Consider the following 22777-nt stretch of genomic DNA (forward strand, 5'->3'; position numbering starts at 1 on the left):
TGGACTCCCCCGCGTGTCGCGGAAGAAGCTGTGATCCCTGTCGCGACTCGCCTGGGAAACCCACCTAGCCTAGAGTAGCCTTGCTGTGGGTATAGGTCTGCTGAGTCGACGTTCAACGAAAATCATATTTAGACAACGTATTTTCGAAGATAACTATCATTTAGGGTTTGACCCCCTTGAGTTTTAGAGGCCCTAATCCTGATTCTGATTGTCATGAAAATTTTAGGGTTTATGCGAAATTACTTGGGTTTCTCAATTAGGGTTTCCTTATTACCTAATTACCATCCTAATTATGGATTTTCGTGACAGTTGTTACAGAGAGAGAGAAGGAATAGCGTGACTGAGGTGTGTGATCGGACAGAATGAGAGTGAGGAGGAGACAAGGAGTGTGGGTGCGGGTTGTCGGCAGAAGGAATCGCCGGAGCTCGCCGGAATCGGCTCCGGTCACCGGAGGTCTGATCAATCGGGAAGGAGGGAGGGGAAGAAGGGGGATTTGTCGGCTGATGTGTTTGTGTAGGGTTTTTGTCCAAGAATTGAGGGGGGTGGGGTTTAAGATAATTAAATAGTGTAGGGTTTGGGTTGGTTAGGTTGGGCCTAGCCCAAGTGTGTGGATCCACCTAATACTAGGTGTCGCCAAGCCCGAACACCCGGTTTAAATTATAGAAAGTTATTTTATGTATGATTCGTGTTATCCGATAGACAACTCGTATTTCTCGTTGCTGGTTAATAGTAATGATAATAATAATGATAATAACAGTAATAATAATAATAATTATAATAGTAATCACATGCTCGTCTCTCAATGATCAGGATCAGGGGTTCGAGTTGTCACATTCTCCCTATGTTACAGGAATTTCGTCCTCGAAATTTAGATAAAAGTCATACGCTACGCTCTATATGTATACACAGACTCCATTACCATACGTAATTACAAGTAGTTTCATGAAAGTCCATAGAACGAACATATAAGACACATAGTGCATAAGGCCACATAGCACGTAAATAGCACGTAACAGCCACGTAGCACAAGATCCACAGAGTTTGTACGTATTTCACATAGTATAGAATTTCACAAATTTAATTATAACATCCAAGTAACGCGCAGGAAAACTCGAAGTGTCACATTATCCCCAAGTTCAAGAAATTTCGTCCCGAAATTTAGCGCGCAGCCACTGACAAGCTAGTGTGATTAAACGTTTTCGTGGGGTGTCACATCATCCCCATGTTGGCTTGAAATTTCTTCCCGAAATTCAGTTGTAGCTTCAGTGCTGGAAGTTATGTTTGTAAACAACTGGGGATACATGCGCATCAGCTGGTTTTCCCGTTCTCAGGTAAACTCTGGGCCACAACGTGAGTTACAACGAACTCGTTCTGTTAGTTACACTACGCTCGAGGGTTTTGATTTCTTGATCCTTGATCTCAACCGGTTTCTCAGCGAAGCGTAGTTTGTTGCTGATCACGAGTTCCTAAAAAGGAATAACGAATGTTGCACCTGACAGACACTTCTTCAGATTAGGCACGTGAAAGACGTTGTGTACCGCACTCGGCTCTTCAGGCAGGTTTAGTCTATAACAACCTTACCGATCCTCTCGGTAAATTTTGAACGGTCCAACATATCGCGGATTAAGTTTGCCCTTGTTTGTCAAAACGTACCACACCCTTCCAGGGTGAAACTTTAAGTAGAACCCAGTCTCCGACTCGGAGTTCTAGAGGTTTCCTACGCTTATCCGCATAGCCTTTCTGACGGTCTGGAGCTGCCGCCATGCGTTGTCTATCCTGGGCAATCCTACCCGTTGTGTCAAGTGCAAGTTTTGGGCCGGTAATTTGCCCAACACAGAGGTGACCGACATCTGCGTCCGTGCAATGCCTCAAATGATGCTGCCTGAATGCCAATGCGGTAGCAGTTGTTGGAAGAGATTCTGCAAAGGAAAGTGTCACTCGTGTCCAAGGACGATAACACACGTTCTCAGCATGCGCTGGAGTGTGTGGATGGTGCGTTTGGCCTGACCATCTGATTGCAGGCGATAAGTGGTGCTTATGCCTAACTGTGAGCCAAAGGTTTTTGTATTCAGTCTGAGACGAATCGGATACAGAACGTAGGTTTCGATCAAAAGTGATAGAAGTTGGCACTCCGTGCCCCACAGCTATTTCTATTAAGTAGATGTTTGTAGGTTCAAAAACTTATCGGTTTCCTTGGTCGCATGCCGTCGCGTGCCGTTACTAGCAGACATCTCATCAATGCCTTGAGTGGGTTAGAATTAGATGGAAGCGTCTCATAGATCATCTTCCACTTGCTGGCGTTCCGGCCTATCGAGCATCTCCCTAAGGCTAGGTGATACTTTTTCGAGTTTAAATCATGAGGGGTTGCTCATATGGTCGAGAAATGCGGGCTTCGCGATGCCCAAAGTCGCGTGTTAAAAACTTAATAAGGCGGTTTGCGTTGTAAAAGTACCAGGGTAGAGCGTGGGAATCGTCCTGGTTCCCACCGGTTTTCGGAATGGGTTCGGACGTCTTCGAAAGAATCAAATGTCGAATTTTGACAGGATGGAATAAATTCGGGTGTCGTAACTAGGGGTTGATCGTATCGAGTTCGAAGAACAGTGCTTGCCATACCCGTTACCCCCGGGGTATCCTTGGCTCGTCGCTCCAACGAGTAACCTTCGCTCCAACGAGAAGGAGAGGGATCATGGAATCTGTGAATCATAACACGGGTAGCGAGATAATGCAAGAAGGGTAGTCATAGCTAATGTGTTCAACTTGAGACAAAACATCAAGGCTCTGGGATTGGCAATAAGGATTTATTTGATGTTAATGAGATAACTGGTCGAACACAAGTTATGGGTGTTTAGAATAAGGAATGTCGTTTACTGATAGGGGGGTGTTACGTCGATTTGGTTAGCACAAAAAGAAGTAACTAGCGAGGGATGGTCGTCGTGCGGGTGTATAGGTTTTAGGATCTACTGAGATGGCTGGCAGGATGTGACTCCTCAAATCGGTAAGAGACCAAGTTCGAGTGGGTTGTTCTAAGTCGTGTGAATGAGTTGAAGTAGCGTCGGCGTCGTCGAGGGGTTTCGATGTGAAAACACGGGGACAGGCTTTCGAAAAATCGAGATTGAAGTAACGCGTTTGCCAAATTTCGGGGATATAAGAAGTTCGTCGACTAAAGGTCGAGCTAGTTGGATTCACTAAACTGAAGAGAAATCCGGTCAAGGCTTCTATATGAAGAAACGTGGGTGTCGCGATAAAGAAATGATAGAAGCGGGGATACCATCTGAGCAATAAACGCGGGTTCGTACGAAAGCTAGTGAAAGGATTCACTGAAGCAGAAAGGTCGTCGAAGAATACGGTTCTGGCAATTGAGGGATAAGGTAAGCATCTAGGTCACCGTGATCGTCGGTGGGTTGACCGGCTCGTATCGTCGTCTTGCCACGCCTTCAAATACGCTGGTTTGAAAGAAAGATATCAGTTTGCTGGTTTTCGGGGCGTGCTATGGTATAAGGTTCGACTTGAATAAGGATTAGCCATGTAACGAGGAATTAGGGGAAATAACTTCGTGGTCGATGGAAAGGTGATACAATTGCTGGCACCACAATGAGAAACATACACCACCCATGTTTTTCGTGTTGGAGACGTGCAAACAGAACCCAAAAAGTGTAGACTTACTAGAATGCTTCAAGAATTCAGGTGATCAGTCGTGTGAGGGAACAGGTCTCACAACTTAAGTCGGGAAAAGAAATACGCAAGTAAAAAGGATGCGAATGGCGTCATCGTTCCTTCTAATATCCCATGATATAGGGGTGGCTCCCCTTCGTCGATTCGTTTTCGCAACTTCTCTATGTGCTTCGTAGCAGGCCTTTCTTGGGCAGGTCTATCGAGTAGGCGTCCCTCGCATCGATTTGCTGTCCAGGGATGATATAAGGAAGTACGTGGACGAGGGCTTGGAATAAATGGTTCCTTGCCATTAGCGTATCGTGGTTTCGAACCAGGTTTAGGAGGACTCGCTCCTGTTTAACACATAAAACGCTAGCCTAGCCCTTGTATGGTCCACGGTGTTAAATACTAGATATACGCATACATACTAACACATATATGCTAATTATACACATACACACATGCGTGTTCACACACATAAGTTATGCACAAGTAAATGCCGTTAGCCTACCATTACCAGGTGGGCATCTGAGGTTGACGAACCTTGCAATCCGGAGTGTGGTGTCGTTGTGGCTTTCACTAAAGAACGGTTATAGTCTGGTTTTCATATAAAAATATTTTATTTCCCAATCCAAAAAAATATTTTATATTTAAAACCTAGTTCGCTATAACCAATGGCTCTGATACCAATCTGTCACACCCTCAAAAATCCACACGCGGAGTATTACCGCGAGGCGTGTGACGACCAGGATCTTAGCCACTAATTATTTTGATCGGATTAGTTATTGTTAAAAACATTAGCATAATTAGTGACCTAATTTAAAATTTTCAAAACATAGTTTAAGTTCACAGCGGAAAGGGGAAGAAAACGCATCATAATCGAAACCACAAGTTTATTAACATGTTACTTACGAACCAGCACTCCATCCGATTGCAATGTCCGTCCAAAGCTGTATCGAGCAACCTGCAAAGCATGCAGTAGAGTGTCAACATAACGTTGGCGAGTTCACGTGTTTGCAGTTTTCCAGTTTTAATTCCAAAAACTTGTTTTAACCAGTTAATTTACTCGTTTATACATGCCATGGGGAGCTACCCCATAAGTAAGCGACTAAACTGTTTTTCCAATACCGAACACTAGGTAACCGTTGCGTTTCCGCAGAATGCCCCGTTCCGCAGAATGCCCCGATGTCAATGTTCTATCATCATTGACGGATGCCTGAGTCCATTAGTTCACGCCCGATCCCATACACGGGCACGGTGTGAGGCTGGTAAAACCTAAATAGCGCTATCAACTAATAACCCGTTCGCCTGGCCCCGGCGACTAATCGGTATTATGTAGTAGGGACTTGAGTGATAGAGTTTCGTTTAGTGCTGTTTGTTGCAATCCGTATAAACAGTAATTAACTAAAGGTTCCCAATAACAAGGAAAGAAAAGTAGGTTTGTATCCCTCACAGGGGATAGTGTTGTTACCCGTATCCCACACAAGGAGATAGAAATACCGCATCCCGCACAAGGAGATAGTAAGCAATTCCAAACCAGGAAAAGTTGTTTCGTTCCGTTTCCCAACCACCGGGAACGCATGCTTTAAGTAAAAAGTAGTGAACTCACCTTTGCTTTGCTCGGTAGTCAATTTACTTGTGTTACGTTGGTCAACCATACCCTATTATGGTTATTAAATATTTATTAGGTTCGTATGCAAGTAGTGTCACGCACAAACTACACGTATCTAACACATAGCACGTAAGTCACACTAGCATATACGTTATTGGGCCTATCCTAACATATGAGCAGTTAAACACTAGCAGCACATAGTCCAGTTAAGTAGTGGCAATTAATACACAGTCCAAAACAGGTTATCACATAGTGCGGCCCAATAACGGAGTCAAACAGCCCAGTCGAAACTAGGTAGTCTCGACTCGATACTATGAGGTCTCGAGTCGCAACCAAGCGTTTTCGAGTCGCAACCGGAGATTTCGAGTAGTGCATTCTTGAGTCGAGACCCTTAGGTCTCGGGCCCGGTCTCGAGTTGTGCACATATGAGTCGCAACCAAGCAGTGTTTCGAGTCCGGTCTCGAGTTGAGATCAAGAGATCTCGAGTCGAAACCATGCTGATCTCGAGTCGCAACTGGGATGAAACATCTATTGAGTCGAGACCATGGAGGAATCTTTCTAGAATGCACGAAATAGTACTACCCAAATCTCATTTCATAACTCTGTACTATCCAATCAAATTCCACTAACATGTTTTCATGTATCGTGCACCCACAATTCAGATCAACAGCATATTATTTCAAATATCTCAAGAGCATTCAACAATTCATCAAGGTTTTCATTACCAAGCACTAAGTTAAATCATCATACTTATCGATTTTGAGGAAGAAACACATGCTTTTCAAAACACTGAAGATATAATATCTAACCTAACAATAAGCAATTTACTATTAAGAATCCTCATAAATGTCATAGATCTATTTCAACAATACACTTTATATCCTCCTTTTGAATCTGTATACAAGACAGTTGGTGCCAGGTCATTTTGATCATGCTTTTAAATTTCCTTTCTAGCAACCAATGTACAACATATGAGAAACTCAAAGGCAATATCATCACACTTATATTTAGATCTGAAAAGAATACAAGAATACATCCTATCATCATCATCATCACCGAATCATGTGCACCATCTAACACAATTTAATGTTTCAATATCATGTTACAAGGACCTCCTATATTTTTTTTATATATCTACATCGGATCTCAATATCACCCTTTTAGTATATTCATCAGTTTTCAATAACCCCACAACTCCCTAAACCTCTACTTATTGTTCTTGTGAATATTATCCTAATATCATGAACAGGACAGTTTTCATTTAACACTACCAAACATATTATGAACAGCAGATGTATTTGACCTTATCATAATTCAAACACACAACATCACATAAAGAAAATCCTACTCTATTCACAAAACGGTTACAATCACATTAACTAAATCATAAAGCAACAAAAACACATATAAATTATGAACCACTAAACACTGACCAAAATGTGCTGACCGAGTGGCTTCGAGACAGGGGGAGGGGGAAGAGATACCATGTTGCCACCGATACAGCTTGAATTGAGGTGCCGGAGACCTCCACTGCCACCGTTCTCCACCGCCACACCACTGTGTCATCAGAGTGACGTTTCCCGCCGCCACCAAGAGCTGTTGACTGGTTTCTGGCTGTTGGGGTATTATCCAGCGCCACCATTGTTCACGGTGGTGGTCGGCTGTGTTATTCAGGAGAGAGAGAGAAGGAATAGCGTGACTGAGGTGTGTGATCGGACAGAATGAGAGTGAGGAGGAGACAAGGAGTGTGGGTGTGGGTTGTCGGCAGAAGGAATCGCCGGAGCTCGCCGGAATCGGCTCCGGTCACCGGAGGTCTGATCAATCGGGAAGGAGGGAGGGGAAGAAGGGGGATTTGTCGGCTGATGTGTTTGTGTAGGGTTTTTGTCCAAGAATTGAGGGGGGGGGGTGGGGTTTAAGATAATTAAATAGTGTAGGGTTTGGGTTGGTTAGGTTGGGCCTAGCCCAAGTGTGTGGATCCACCTAATACTAGGTGTCGCCAAGCCCGAACACCCGGTTTAAATTATAGAAAGTTATTTTATGTATGATTCGTGTTATCCGATAGACAACTCGTATTTCTCGTTGCTGGTTAATAGTAATGATAATAATAATGATAATAACAGTAATAATAATAATAATTATAATAGTAATCACATGCTCGTCTCTCAACGATCAGGATCAGGGGTTCGAGTTGTCACAAAAACACTTTGGTGCCACTTGGCATTTGCTTAGGTTGCTTGATGACACTTGGCATCTCATCCTCTCCTCTTTTTTCCTTTGAGCGACAAAATATTTCTTCCTTCCTACGCTCTTTTTGTTTTTGAAACCGGCCAGAATTTTGGAAACTAATCAATTCTCTCAATCAATTGAAATCATTATCCACCCAAACCCTAAATCATTCTTTCAACGGTTTCTCTCTGGCTTCACTCTACATCCTCTTCAAATCAAACTTGGATCCATGGATTATTTTCAATGAAGAATCTAACTAATGTTGGTAATCATATTCAAAGATTTTCTTTTTCTTCTTTATCTAATTGTCGCAAGCCCTAATCGCGATCACTTCTTTCAATTTTGGTGTTAGATTTTTGGTTTTTGGAGGCTGAATTGTGATTTTGTTATTGTAAACCGTAAATTATCTTAATTAGGGTTTCATTTGAACGTGTTTTCTTAATCTTAATTAGATTAATACTGATTCGTTGGGGATTCTTCCATCATTTTTCTTGATTTGATTATCCTTAACTTGATATGCTTTAGGTTGATTTCGTGATTTATATCTTACAATATTTATGAACTAAACCCTAGATCTGTTTATTGAAAGTGAAATATAATTTTAATCTATATTTTTTGAAGCTGAATGTTTGATTTTGTTTTTGTGAACAGTAAGTTATTATCATTCAGATGAAATTCATGGTTGATATAGAACTTTGGATCGATGATTCTGTGAAACCCTAATTGGCGTTCAGCATTCTCATTCTCCATTTGTTTTTCTAAAATTCTATATATAATTGAACTGTTTGTTTTTCAAGGTATGAAGTTCATTGACTTTGTTGATGCTAGAGGATCTGCCATTTGTGTTTTTGCCATATATAATTGTAAGTCAAAATGCTATAATTTTTTAATTTTTTTTTGAATTAGGGATGCAGCTGCTCTTGCTGAATTTTTGTCTTGGCTGGAGGAGGAAATAAACAAAGATGTGCGTGTCACAGAGGTAGAAATTGCAGACAAACTTCATGAGCTTTGCACAAGTCTAGTTGGGTTTATTGATAATAGCTTGGATACTACAAGTGGTATTCTGGTGTAAGCATGTTAATTTATTTTACTCTAGATTCCAAGAAGATCTGGGTATTCTGGTGAATAAAAGCATAGTTAAATTAGAAATGATTTTTATAAAATCTGAAACAAGGTTAATAACATAACCATAGAGATATATGACAGGTCAAGTTGGGTTGAAATTATAAAAAAAGAACGGGAGGAATTGGTCGTTTAGGTTTTATGAGAACGCTTCACATATCATATTTTTTAGGAATACTTAGTAGAGATCTGTGAGTGGTCTGGATCAAGTTGGAGCTTGGGAGTTGCTGCTGATACAGAAGCCACCACTGGTACTCTTCTGCTCACATATTCATCTAGACAGGTTGCTCTTTGAATTTGGCTTCCTCTTCTGCACATTGAGTCTAGGGTGAAGTCTATAAAGGCATACAATATCCCTTTCACTCTCCATTGTTGATATGGTTGTATTTTCTGGTAAGTGGATTTATTATAGTTTATAATTATATAGAGAGATTTTTATTTTCTGTAGTTTATGAACTGAATTTGTGAAGTGTATGTACAGGGTGTTGGTTATTGAAAGAAGCTTTGCTATCGTTTGAAGAAATCAGGTTCGCGAATTTCATGTTTCACTTACATGCTATGCTTGAATTGAACTGTTTGTTGAAGTTGTTTGGACTAATTGACCAATTTTGATGAACCTTTTGTTGAAGCAATAAATAGTGACACATTATCACATCATCTCCTTTTGTTGTAATCGTAGATGGTAACAAGTTATGTTTCATGATTCTAGCATCAGATTTTTTGTTTTCCATTCTTTATATCGTGATATTCTTCAAGTATGATGTAACAAGTGGTTATTATTATCAAATCATAGAGCAATATATTTGATCTGTATACTTGCCATCTCTCTGTTATAAGTATCCATACATGCAAATGGGTCCTAAAATTCAAACCTGCATCTAATAGTGGTTTGTTTTTGTTGCACACCAATTGTAACTAATTTTCTGTTACTTAAATTCTCATGCAATCTTTCACTTTGTTTGTACAGTAAAGATAGAATGATGATAAATTATGTTGATGTTGATAAGTTCTATTGAATTACATAATTTGTGTACATATTACACAGTAGCTTTAGAGGCTCATAAATGTGTATGAAATCTTATTAAGGTACCATTGAATAAGGATGCATAACTATATATCGATATCGAGTATCAAATGACAAAAGTTTCTTATTTTTCTACATATCTATAGTTATCGATTTTAATAATATAGTTATTGTATCTATGCAAGCAGGGATTGATATAGAGAATGTCTTGAAATGTTTACGAACAACTTTTCGCGCTTCACCGGCTAGGCGTTCTTCATCACTGTGTTGGCGTCTCCTATCTTCACCACTGCCGGCACATCACAACCGTTTCACCAGATTGTTGCATCAAAGAAATGATTAGACTTTCTCAACACCAGACTGTTGCATTAAGGTAACTACCGTAACTTATTACATGATTAATTTAGGTTTTTTAGTTTGAATCGGATTTGATTTTGAAATATGATAAAAATCATGATCAACTCAAAATCTTTAAGTTCTATCTAATATATATGTTCACTTCTTTTAGCACTGTCAGGAACCTGTAAAATTACTCCGCGTAGTTGATATTTGACCTTCTAATTGCATGACTATGTTTGTTTGCTTTGGTCTTGCAAAAGAAATAAGTGGTGGCTGCTACATGAGGTACCACTATTTAAAAAAAAAAGATGTTTCCAATATCTTGAATAACTTTTGTAAAAAGGAAATTTCTATCTTATTACGTTTCAGACTTTCAGCAGTTCATGTTTTATGCCAATAGGTCTTTTATTAATACTAATTGTTTTCTTATAATAATTTTGTGCTAATAGTTTAACTATCATTCTTTTCTTAAAATCTTTGCAATCACAAAGAAGCCAGAGATTGATTAGGCTCCTTGCAATGGCTGGATTCGAGTTCCAAAATGGTCGTTCTATTTCTATATATAATGGCATTGCGGTGAGTAGTGAATTCAAGAATACAATTCTAGAGGTAACGTAATCATCTTTTAGTGTCAAGTTTGTTATTTGTTAACATCTTAAAGATTTTATTACGATATGCATACTTTTGATGATATCTGTTGTTTTGTAGAAGAAGAATTAAAAAGGTGAAGAATTAAGTTGGGACCCAAATTAGAGGAAGAATGAACACATGACTGATTGAAATTACTAATATACGATAAAATTACTAATACAAGGAGATATTTAGAAATTTATGAATTGTTTGCAGCTAGATTTGTGATTATAATTGCAATCCACTTACTTTATAATGTAATATTTAATTTCACTGATAACACTACATAACCTCTCTTCGTTTCACCGTCACCCTCCATACACCACCATAAAGGTTACCGATTGACTGAACTGGGTTCATCACAGTTGCAAACAATTACCTCAGTGGTACCATACCAACTGAATTGGGTTCATCACAGTTGCAATCAATGTAAAAATCTATTTATATAATCTTTTTGTTTATTAACTTAAGCTTTGAATCTTTAGTTTATGTTTTCACAACATTGACCCATTGACTACGCAGCTCTCTTCTTGGAAACCACTTTTTTGGAAAGATAGCAGCGGAACTAGGAAATATTACAAAACTTTGACATATTTGTACATTTATTTTCTATTTGGTAGTGTTTGTTATTAACCGTCCAATTTATTAGATGACTATGTCATAATATTGAGCTACTTACTACCATTAATTATAAAGTAAAGTACACAGATGGTCCCTGTCGTTTACCAAAATTTTAGATTCAGTCTCTATATTTCCAAAAGTACACGGATGGTCCCTGTGGTTTGCACTTTGTAACACATTTAGTCCCCCCTTTTTCTAAAAGTACATGGATAGTCTTTGTGATTTGCAATTTGTAATGCATTTAGTCCCTAACATGAACATGCTAAAAGCTTTAGATTTGTTGGCTGGGGACTAAATGCGTTACAAAGTGCAAACCACACGACAGGGACCATCTGTGTACGTTTTAGAAAACTAGAGACCAAATCCAAAATATTGGTAAACGATAGGGACCGTCCGTGTACTTTACTCTTAATTCTAGGAAAACGTATGTTTAATATTGTTATTTATGGTGATGTAACTAACTATACATTTTACATAGGAACCTTGAAGCAAATAACTTTTCGGGGATTGTTCCTTCTTATTTGGGGAGATTAATAAATTTACAAACATTGTAAGGCTGTTTGGCTCTCGGTTTGTTTGTTTGTTCTTCGATTAGTCACATATTTTAACTTATTCTGTTCTTTGATACTTTACTCCAGGATTTTGTCCTCAAACCGATTGACGGGAACGTTGCCAACATCCCTTGCTGAATTAAGCAATTTAAAAGACATGTGCAAGAGCCTAACGGTAGCCGTACGATATTTGTATTGTTTGTTTAATTGGACTGTAAAAATAGTGCGTTGGTTTTGTAACTTCGTTTGATACATTACGTATGAGCGGGTAGAGGAATGGATTTCGTTACTTGAACGTTTATCTATTTCAAATGATTATTTCAACAATTTTAAGTTATATATTTGTGTTAAGCCACCCGCGAAACTCGCGGGATCTTAGGCTAGTATCATATTAAAATCAATACTTACATTGAAAGCAAAAATATGACAGAAGTGTACGTGGATGTTGGTTGCGTGAGCTTCAAGCTCAAAGTAGAGTATATATAGGACTCAACCCTCTTCATTTTTTTGTTGCCAGTTCTTTCTCGATATCTCTCCCTATCTCTTCTATTTCTTTCTTTTTCTTAAATATTAAATAATAATAAAGCCCTGCCCCGTTTTAAGTGTTTTAACCCTTGATCACCGATACCCTGTCCGATTGACGTAGGACCCCGTAACGTATATCAAGGCTCCGCCTAAATTCGTTGGGGTTCTGTCTCGTGACGTATGGATAAAGTGGAATTGGGTTACTATACTTAATGTGAGTGCATTATTTTAATCCAGGAGTTATACCAAGATATATCAACCCTCCAAAAATATTTCTGACACCCCTAATATATTTAGAATACCCCTATATGTCCTAAAATACATCCCGTAGACGAAAACTGGTCCCGAGATACCTTATATAATCAAAAATAAAATAAAAACAAGATTTTAGTCTCTCGCGGGCCGCGAAGACTATGTCTTCGACTTACGCGGGCCGCGACAGCTCAATATCCGGAAGACACCACAAGCCGCCACGTGTCAATGACTTAGCAACCCTAGCCGTCTTTTCTGAACCGGGCCGCGTAGCCCTTAGCTACGTCTTACGCGGGCCGTGTAAAAACCCAAATCAGGCCCTATAAATTGGAACGATCGGCATTTCATTTTTCTTGCTCAAATTTCGTGATTCTCTCTCAATTTCTATAGTGTAGGCCCTATACCCGGACATTATACCCCCTAAATAGCGAAGCTCTGCCTCATTGTAAGTATCATAACCCCTGGAGTCGTATTAGATACTCTGCCCGATTGATCTAGGGTTCCGTAACGACTGTCGTGGTTCTGCCCGACGTAGTCGTTGGAATGCCGTCTCGGGGAGGGTATTACTGATGTTAAAATGGGTTATTATACTAACACGTGTGCATTGTTTATATAATTAGATTATAACCAGGAAGTCACAAAGGAAAGACCTATAATAGCAATGTGAGTAATCTCCATTTTACCAACTGTTTTACAAAACCTTAATTATTTTACAATGTGATTTATCAGTGATTGAGTCTTTGTAATTCTTCAATTACTGCCGGTATTATGGGGTTTTGTATACATTACTTGATAATCTTCACAATTGGACGAAGAGGTAGCCAATGTGTGATATGACCATAGCCACAGATCCGGTCGAGTGACAAGTACTGAATGAGTAATTGTGTAGATATAAACATTGTAATCGCTCTCAATACTGTGAAACGATAAAACTCTTTTTGATTAAACTGGGATTCACTCACCAGTATTTCCTGCTTTCCTGCTGATAAAATGTTTTAAACACGTGTTTCAGGTAACTTAGTGTGAAGCCAATAAAAGCCAGCCGGAGAGCACTGAAGGCTTAGAAAAGTGGCAATAAAAGTTACCTAATTTAAAAGGAGAATTATTTTCAAATAATTGGGATTATTCCCTATAAATGTATCAAAATGAAAAATCGGGTTTTGTTCCACTTATAAATGTGTTACCAGATAAACTTGGGCTTTTAACCCATTTCTTTATTTTAAATATTTTTGGTGTTTAACTCTGATAAAATATTTCCTAACTACGGTCCTGATGAAATTTTCCGCTGCCAAATTGATAAACACCGATACCACTGAAACTGGCTCACGGTCGCCCGCTCCCGGGAATTAGGGATCGGGGGTTGTGACAAACATTTCGAGGCAAAACTAAGAACTTCACCCTTGGAGCAACAAATTCAGTAGATTTCATTCAAAACTAAGAACTTCACCCTTTTTTACAAGCTGAAGAGATAGTGTCGATACACACCATCAAAATTGGGTATACCCATGACCCAACCTAAGTATTGTGTTTGAAGAGTAAGGGGCTGTTTGTTTACCTCTTAATAAGACTCTTAATGGTTCAGGCCTCTTACTGGTTCAACACTTAATGGTTCAGACTGTTTGTTTCGTGAGCAGATGTCTGAATGGTTCAGACATTTGCCTCTGAATGGTTAAGTATTATACAAAGTCTGAATGGTTAAGACCTCTAATCTGAATTGGTCAGACACTTACTTCTGAAGGATTAAGCATTATACTGGCTCTTAATGGTTCAGTCCTCTTACTGGTTCGGCACTTAATGGTTCAGACCTCTTACTGATTCAGCACTTAATCATTCAGAAGTTGCCAAACAGCCCCTAAGAAGCTAAAACTAATGAAAATCGGTGAATCCAAAGAAGTTAAGCATGTTATAAGTGCAGATAATATCGGAGAAAACACTAATCTGTATAAAATGTTATCATGTTTGATACATTTTTTTTGTTATTTTATAAATTAAATAATTAAACAAAAGGTGTATAAATTGGGTTTTTTTTCTTCGGAAAACTGGTTTGAGGAGAAACATGTTCGGGTCTTAAACTGGTTTGGGTGAAAAATATTCGAACCCTATTTAAATCGGTTTGGATCGGGTTGAAACAGTTGTGACTCAAACAGGGTCGTGTTGGAACTGGTTTGGGTGACGAGAGCGGGAACCAGTATACAGACAAGTAGTTTGGGTTCGTACCAGTACTGCCCAAACCGTTTTGGGAGTGCAAATCGAGTAGTGTTAAGAATCTTTTTGGAAATCGAAATTGTTCTTTATTTCTTATCTCTTAATCAAACAATTTTAAAAAAAGTAATCTATGCGTTGCGTGACACGAACCAGCCCAAAATTGCTACCAAGTTAGCCCAATTACATAGTCGCCACCGCCGACTCCAAATTCCAATGTTTTAAAATCCGGTTTTTATATCGTACTGGATTTGACTCGAAAACAATTTGAACGAATATATCGACCAGATATACCGGACGGTTTAATTGGTTTTTAAAACATTGACAAATTTCCCACAACCCGAAAAAGAAAAAGTAACCCTCGATCCTCACATCACGTGCCACTAAAGTAACAAATCACGTGACAACTCCTAACCATGGTCAAAACCTAATCTCAAAGATAACAACTTAACTCAACCATGGTTACTTTCTGCCTCATCCTCCACTGTCACCTTTCTTCCCCAAATTTCAATTAAATCTAGGGTTTCTGCAACTCAAACAAACAAAATCTGCACAAATCTCTTCAATTCATCTTTATCTATACATGTTTTCAAGCCCTAGCATCTTAGATCGAGTTACGTGATGGAGACGCAAAGGATCGTCGAGTTTCCGCACCAAAATTTGGATAAACGACCGCGAAAACGGCCTCGATTGGCTTGGGACGTGCCGGATCATGTTCCTCCTCATCCGAAGGTTTAATTTGTTGTGATAGTTTGTGTTTTTAGTGAATTTGTATGAATTGATTGGTTATATCATGTTCGATTGGCTTGGAACGTACCGAATCATGTTCCTCCTCACCCGAAGGTTTAATTTGGTGTGATATTTAGTTTTTGTAGTGAGTTTGTTTGGATTGATTGATTATATGTTGTTTGATTTGCTAGAAGCGTTGAGTTTTTGAGTTTTGAGTGGTTTGTGTTGTTGATGTTGATAGTTTTTGTTTGCAGAAGCTTGTTGATTATGGATCCGAAGGTTTAAATTGTTATGATATTTTGTATTTTTAGCGATTTTGTTTGGATGGATTGATTATATGTTGTTCAATTGGCTAGAAACGTTGAGCTTTTGAGTTTTGAGGTGTTTGTGTTGATGTTGATGATTTTTAGTTTTTGTTTCTTAGGTTATTCCGGAAATATAGATTGTTATGTGATTTAACAGATTAATAGTTATGGATGTTATATTGTTAAGACATATCGTCATACATGAAAACATCTAATTAATTGAAAACTGTACATAAGAAAGTTTAGGATTTTGTATATACTTATGATCAAATTAGGAAATGGATCTGTTTTTGCCTGATCATATCGTTGTCTTGGTGTAAAAAAGCGTGAGGCGATTAGCTTCCTGAAAGCGGAGGCGTGAGGCCAGAGCTTCATGTATGTGAGATGTTACTCTATGTACAACCAAAAGCTGCATCTCTTTTAGATACCAAACTTCTTTATCTTGTAAATCATTTGTAATCTCTTCATCCTTCTGATTGTTTTACATATCTGCCTCACAAAAGTCGTTATGTTCTAGAGCAATATGCCTGACCGACACATGCATGAAGCGCTGCGTCAAGACCCCGAGATGCTTTTCGCTGCAGCCTCTATTGTCTCATGCCTTAGGCGCACTTTTCAAAACCAAGATCCTAGTTGGGGAGTTAATATGAATCTGTCTAAATCAAGAATGATTTAATATGGATCTGTCTGAATCAAGAATGATTTAAACATTTTGACTTGTATGTAATATTCTTATGAGATATGCATGACATATAAAACGCTTTTGAGTTCATGTTATAAATAAATTCACAAGACTTGATTGTTCAGATGTTAATTCTAATGTTTTAATGCTTATTTGTCACATAGGTACTTCCAGCTTTGTACTGCGGACAGGAGTTTGTAAATAGTGTAGTCTCCGTTTTTTCATACTCTTCAATATATTACAAAGGGATACCTCACAATGGTTCCCCTCCATGGAGACCAGATGATAAAGAAGGCCACTATGTATTTGCTGTAGGAGAGAATATAACTCCTCGATGTAAGAACACTGCAGCTCCATAACAAGTTTTGTATATTTATATCTTAATAAAACCAACTTAAAGAGATCTGATGATGAACCTCTAATGTAAATGGTAATTTTCTATCAATTTTGTGTACATGGCATGTGTTAATGATACTTTATTTCTCAATTTCAGATCGGATATTGAGCAAAATGGGTGAAGGTTAGCCATCTTCTTTTTGTTTCTTTTTATGTCGTGATCTATAACTAACTTTTTCTTTTTGGAAATTGTGTTAATGAACCCGATTAAGGTACTTTCGGGCAAGTTTTGGAGTGTTTGGACAATGAAAAGAAAGAGCCTGTAGCAATTAAAGTTGTCCGTTCAATAAACAAGTATCGTGAAGCTGCCATGATTGAAATTGATGTTCTACAGAAGCTTGCCAGACATGATGTTGGTGGCTCACGGTAGGTTTTAATCTTTTATTTTCTTTAATGTGGTTGTAGAAATTAAAGTGATGTGGTGTAAGCGTGTTTAATTTTTGCAGTTGTGTGCAAATACGGAATTGGTTTGACTATCGTAATCATATATGTATTGTAAGTACTCACTGGTGTTTGTTGAGATTATGATTTAGCAATTGGCATTGACGCCGCCACGTCATCGTCATGTGTTGTATTTTTAGTGAGTTAAAAACTTCTTAACAGGTTTTTGAGAAGCTTGGTCCAAGTTTATATGATTTTCTCCGCAAAAACCACTACCGTTCATTTCCTATTGATCTTGTTCGCGAGTTTGGCAGACAACTTTTGGAATCTTTAGCATGTGTGTGCTAAAAACTTGTACCATCTTTGTTTTCCATAATTTCTTATTATTTGAATTTTTGCATGCAAAACGTGCCTTTCTTATGAACTCTTGTTATTATTAGTTTTGTTGCCTGTATATAAGTGTTATGTTTCCATTTATCTTTACGTGTATCACTAATGTCATCGTCATCGTCATCGTCATCGTCATTTTTGGTTCTGGTTGTCTAATTTCTGCCGCCTATTTTCTTGCAGTTATGCATGATCTACGCCTTATACATACGGATTTAAAACCAGAAAATATTCTTCTGGTATCATCAGAGTATATCAAGGTGCCGGATTACAAGGTATGGTGTTTTATTATTTTGTACCTGTTATCAGGATCAAGTGAAAACTAAATATTTGGTCGGATCTGTAAGAACATATCAAAAACTTGAATTTGGATCTAATAAGTCAGACAACTTCATGGTTCGTATATTTCCATTGAAATGCTAAGTAAAAATTTGAAAGATTTTCCGTTGAAGAAAATCGACAAATTCACAGATGCAAAGATACAAATCTGTGAAGTTGTCGACTTTAATGCTTCAAAATTAATCGAACACATCAATTGAGGTCATAGTTATTAAAGGCGCGAGGCGCACTCAGGGTGATTTGTTGGGCCCGGGGCTTTATTTGCGCCTAGGCGCTCGCTTTAATAACTATGATTGAGGTATAAAATTGTAAATTTACTGAATTGTCGACTTATATGATCCAATATTGGACTATGTTACTATGTCTATTATTATGATCCCATGGGTCCGTTAGGTATCTAGGGTTTGCATTCGGTTATCTATATATTGTAATGCATTATTCAAATAATATCAATTCAGTATTCCATAAACTTACACAAATTTGTGAAGTTGTGACTTTAATGCTTCAAAATTAATCGAACACTTCAGTTGATGTATAAAACTATAAATTTACTGAATTCTCAACATATATGATTCAAATTTAAAAGTCAAATGAGTTCTTACTGTTCCTTTTGGAGATTTAGTTTCGCTTGTGATGAAAATTAATGGTTTTTGTTGTTAAGTGAACAAAACTTCTGATGACTGTTGTTTATATCAAGTTTCTCTCAAGATCAGGAAAAGACGGGTCCTACTTCAAGAATTTGCCAAAAACAAGTGCTATTAAGCTAATTGATTTCGGGAGTACTGCATTTGAACACCAGGATCACAGTTATGTTGTATCAACACGTCATTACCGGGCCCCGGAGGTTATATTGGGTAAGTGTCGTCTACTCTTTTATCCTGTGGTGTCAGCAAGTAATATCATTTTTGTCGTTTAAGTTCCGTGTTTTATCGCTCATAGGCCTTGGATGGAGTTATCCATGTGATTTGTGGAGGGTGGGTTGCATACTTGTTGAACTTTGCTCTGTAAGTGTTATGTTCTGTTTATATTAACTTATAGTTATATACAAAATGGGAAATATGGTACTTTTTATGGGTCTTCATACACAAATTTATCTGGATTTTCGCTGACGCATAAATTAATATGCTATACTTTTGAACAATAATTAAAAGACCGGACTTTTATAAATTAATGAAAAGAGTAGAGTACACAGATGTTCCCTGTGGTTTACCAAGATTTTGGATTTGGTCCCTAGCTTTTCAAAAGTACACGGATGGTCCCTATGGTTTGCACTTTGTAACACATTTAATCCCAAACTTTGCCAAAAGTAGATTGATGGTCCCTGTGGTTTGCACTTTGTAATGCGTTTAGCCTTTAATTTGGACCTATTGAAACCTTTAAATTTGTTGGCTAGGGACTAATTGTGTTACAAAGTGCAAACCACAGGGACCATCCGTGTACTTTTGGAAAGCGAGGGACTAAATCCAATATTTTGGCAAAACCACGGGGACCATCCATGTATTTTACTCTAATGAAAATGTTTTTATAATGTGTCGATTCTTAATCATGCAAAAAGAACCTTTTTGTATAAAGTTCAAGGATTTAACCATGCATTTTTTTTTGTTACACAATAAAGCCCAGGGACGTTAACGTTTAGTCTTAAAAGGTAACCATGTTAAAATAAAATGTAGGGGCTTATATGCGGATTCAGCAACTTAATGATGCTTACAATTTTTTTAATCATTGAGGCCACGATTATATGAAGTTTCTTATTGACAAATGACAACTGCCCTAAAATAAATGCTCTTTTAGGAAATAATGTTAATGATAAACCTTTTAAATTTATTTGCTTTCTTTTTTTCTTTGCAACTAGGGGGAGGCTTTGTTCCAAACCCATGAAAACTTGGAACATCTTGCCATGATGGAGCGCGTTTTAGGGCCGCTTCCTCAACATATGATTATGAGAGCCGAGTAAGATATTTTGAAGCTGTTATTATTAGTCCTAGATGTGGCATTGTCGACCCGTTAACTTATATGTGGGTCAAATTGGGTTTGTTTTTTTCGATTTCAAACGTGTTCAATAAGACAAAATGCTAAAAGGGAACATGTCAAATGATTGTAAATCGCCTAACTTGCATTTGTTCAATAACTTAAAAGAGTAAAGTATACGTTTGGTCTATGTGGTTTACCAAAATTTTGGATTTGGTCCATAGCTTCCTAAAAGTACACGCATAGACTATGGGGTGTAAACGAGCCGAGCCGAGTCTGAGCCTGACTAGGCTCGAGCTCGGCTCGTTATGTTTTTATAAAGCTCGAGCTCGAGCTCGGCTCGGTTCGAGCCTACTTCTCTGAGCTCGAGCTCGGCTCGCGAGTAAAACCCAAAGCTCGAGCTCGGCTCTAGCTATTTCGAGAACAACCTCAAATGAGCTAGAAGCTCGGCTCGAGCTCGTTTTAACAGCGATTAAGCGAGCCAAAGCTCGGCTTGAACTCGGCTCACCAATGTTATCATCATCATTATTATATTATATATATAAAAAACTAAACTTTTGTTTAGGCTCGTTTGGGCTCGCGAGCCTTAACATAACTAAACGAGCTTTATTTCAGGCTCGAGCTCGGTCTCGTGCTCGTTAAGGCTCAACTCGTTCGAGCTTTTAACCGAGCCGATCACTAGTAGCTCTCGAGCCTCTAGGCTTGTTTACACCCCTACGCATAGTCCCTGTGGTTTGCATTTTGTAATGTGAAGGTTTTAGCATGTCCAAGTTAGGGACTAAATACGTTACAAAGTGCAAACCACAAGTACATCCGTGTACTTTTGGAAAAAGCTGGGGACTAAATGCGTTACAACTTACAAAGTGCAAACCACAGGGACCATCTGTGTACTTTTGGAAAGCTAGAGACGAAATCCAAAGTTTTGTTAAACCACAGGGACCATCCGTGTACTTTACTCTTAACTTAAATATTAGTTGTGTATGGAAGATAGAAAAAGATAAAAAAGTGTTTGCTCCTGTTTATTAAGTTTGACCTCTTTCTACTCTTTTCACCAAACCCTCCCATTTTGCCACCTCTAGTTAATTTCATGGATGCCGGAAAAGCACTAACATAAACCTGAAATTTTGTCAGCCGTCGATCTGAAAAATATTTCAGAAAGGGTGCACGGTTAGATTGGCCCGAGGGTGCAACCTCAAGAGAAAGTATGAGGGCGGTGTGGAAACTTCCTCGCCTGCAGGTAATTAATATATTTTTCGATTCCTGTTATTGAAGGTCAGGTCGGGTAACGGGTTTGGATCAAAACGGAAATATTACAATATTGACAAGTCAAAAGCAAGTGCGTATGTTCATGTGAAACATTTTCTTTCGAATGCAGAACCTTGTAATGCAGCATGTGGATCACTCTGCCGGGGCCCTGATTGACCTCTTACAGGGGCTCTTTCGGTTTGACCCATCAGAACGGCTTAAGGCTCGGGAAGCTTTAAGGCACCCTTTCTTCACCGGAGATATTAGACGGTACGGGTATCCTTTGTAATTGGAAAGTTCTATGTTAATAGAAAAATCTTGATGTTTAATATAGAAACAAAAGCTTTTAATGATGGTTTTACCGTTATACCCACAAAATCATCTGATAATTATCTGTGTTTGAATGTTGGATGTATAGTGTGAATGGTTTTGATCCGAAAGTTTCTTTGTTTTGGTGTTTTATCTCGGGTCCTAAGAGCCGAGAGCTTGATGTTTGATACCCTGTTATGGGGTCGCGATTAATGTTTACTCTGAAGGTGGTGTTTGGTTTGCGATTAAAAGTACTACAATTTTGGCAAGTATGATTCTTAAATGGTCATTGATAGCTTATGATAACTCATTCATTTTCAAACCCTAAACAACTAGATGTTTGTCATGTGTTACAAATGTGAATAGTAATTAATCACATATGATAACTAATTCATACTTGGTAATAAATATTTGAAAATGAAAGATGTAAAATCTTCTTACTACAGTCCAATGCATTTGTTGAGAAATGCATTTATTGTTTCTTGAATCCTCCGATAAATAAGCAAACAGGTTTTGATTCACATGATGATAATAATTTGAGTTTAATATCACACAACAATATAATCACTTTTTTATTTTTATTTTGTATGAAAAATCCCAATTTTTTTTTTTTGAACAACAACAATGGAACCTTTATTCATCAATCGAAAAAGCAACGACACATAGCAAGGTGCTACGAAGTCGCAACCAACAACGCAAGTACATAGTCAAGAACAAAGGAAGCTTACATCAAGAGAAAAAATCAATCAAGTGAACAAAAAACACAAACTTCGAGGTAGTTAATCCATGAACGAGAAATCCTTCCACTCATCCCATGTTAACCCGGTAAACCTTGATCTTATACTTATCCATTCAAACGATTCCTCTTTAATCTCTTCCACAAGCTTGCTTGGTTCCATGAACGTATCGTTAAAAACTTTGTTGTTCCTGTTTCTCCATAAATACCATGCGGCTAAGAGGTGAATAGCGTAAACCATTCACTTTCTTTCTTGGCCAATCCGACTTCTCTAGAAATCTAGTTTTAATATCCTCTCGATGGTCCCTAATGGGAATTTTCATCCATGACCATAGCTGCAGCCACACTAACTTTGCGACCGGGCAGTGAATAACAACGTGGTTGGCCGTTTCCGATGCTAAACCACAGAGCTTGCACGTGTCCGAACCGATTTGCATCCCCCTTCTCCTTAGTGCCGCCATCGTTGGAATTTTTTCTTCGACCGCTCTCCATGCAAAAAGGTTAACTTTTGCCGTAGCGATTTTGCTCCACTCGAACCCATTCGG

General features: G+C 38.4%; 1 protein-coding gene and 1 long non-coding RNA gene across 4 annotated transcripts; both read left to right on the forward strand.

Moving 5' to 3' along the window:
• Positions 1-9848: 9848 nt before the first annotated feature.
• LOC110891209 lies at positions 9849-11264 on the forward strand. Its single transcript, XR_004873015.1, has 3 exons — positions 9849-10008; positions 10466-10583; positions 10683-11264. It is a non-coding gene; the product is annotated as an uncharacterized LOC110891209 (long non-coding RNA).
• Positions 11265-15224: 3960 nt separating this feature from the next.
• LOC110891208 (serine/threonine-protein kinase AFC1) lies at positions 15225-21632 on the forward strand. 3 transcript variants are annotated; one of them, XM_022138902.2, is made up of 12 exons: positions 15225-15487; positions 16636-16807; positions 16965-16991; positions 17080-17233; positions 17314-17362; positions 17471-17585; positions 17819-17910; positions 18672-18828; positions 18914-18978; positions 19827-19924; positions 21074-21179; positions 21318-21632. In XM_022138902.2, exons 1-12 carry the CDS (start codon positions 15377-15379, stop codon positions 21474-21476), a joined length of 1305 nt encoding a protein of 434 aa, XP_021994594.1. In that variant the 5' UTR covers positions 15225-15376; the 3' UTR covers positions 21477-21632. The 3 variants fall into 3 exon arrangements, with proteins under 3 accessions (XP_021994594.1, XP_035836014.1, XP_021994595.1); XM_022138903.2 differs by having other exon boundaries at positions 15227-15487; positions 16646-16807; XM_035980121.1 differs by lacking the exons at positions 17314-17362; positions 17471-17585 and having other exon boundaries at positions 15226-15487; positions 16646-16807.
• The last annotated feature ends 1145 nt before the right edge of the window (positions 21633-22777 follow it).

Source organism: Helianthus annuus, chromosome 11 (assembly GCF_002127325.2).
Source record: "Helianthus annuus cultivar XRQ/B chromosome 11, HanXRQr2.0-SUNRISE, whole genome shotgun sequence".
In the NCBI taxonomy this organism is placed as follows: domain Eukaryota; kingdom Viridiplantae; phylum Streptophyta; class Magnoliopsida; order Asterales; family Asteraceae; genus Helianthus; species Helianthus annuus.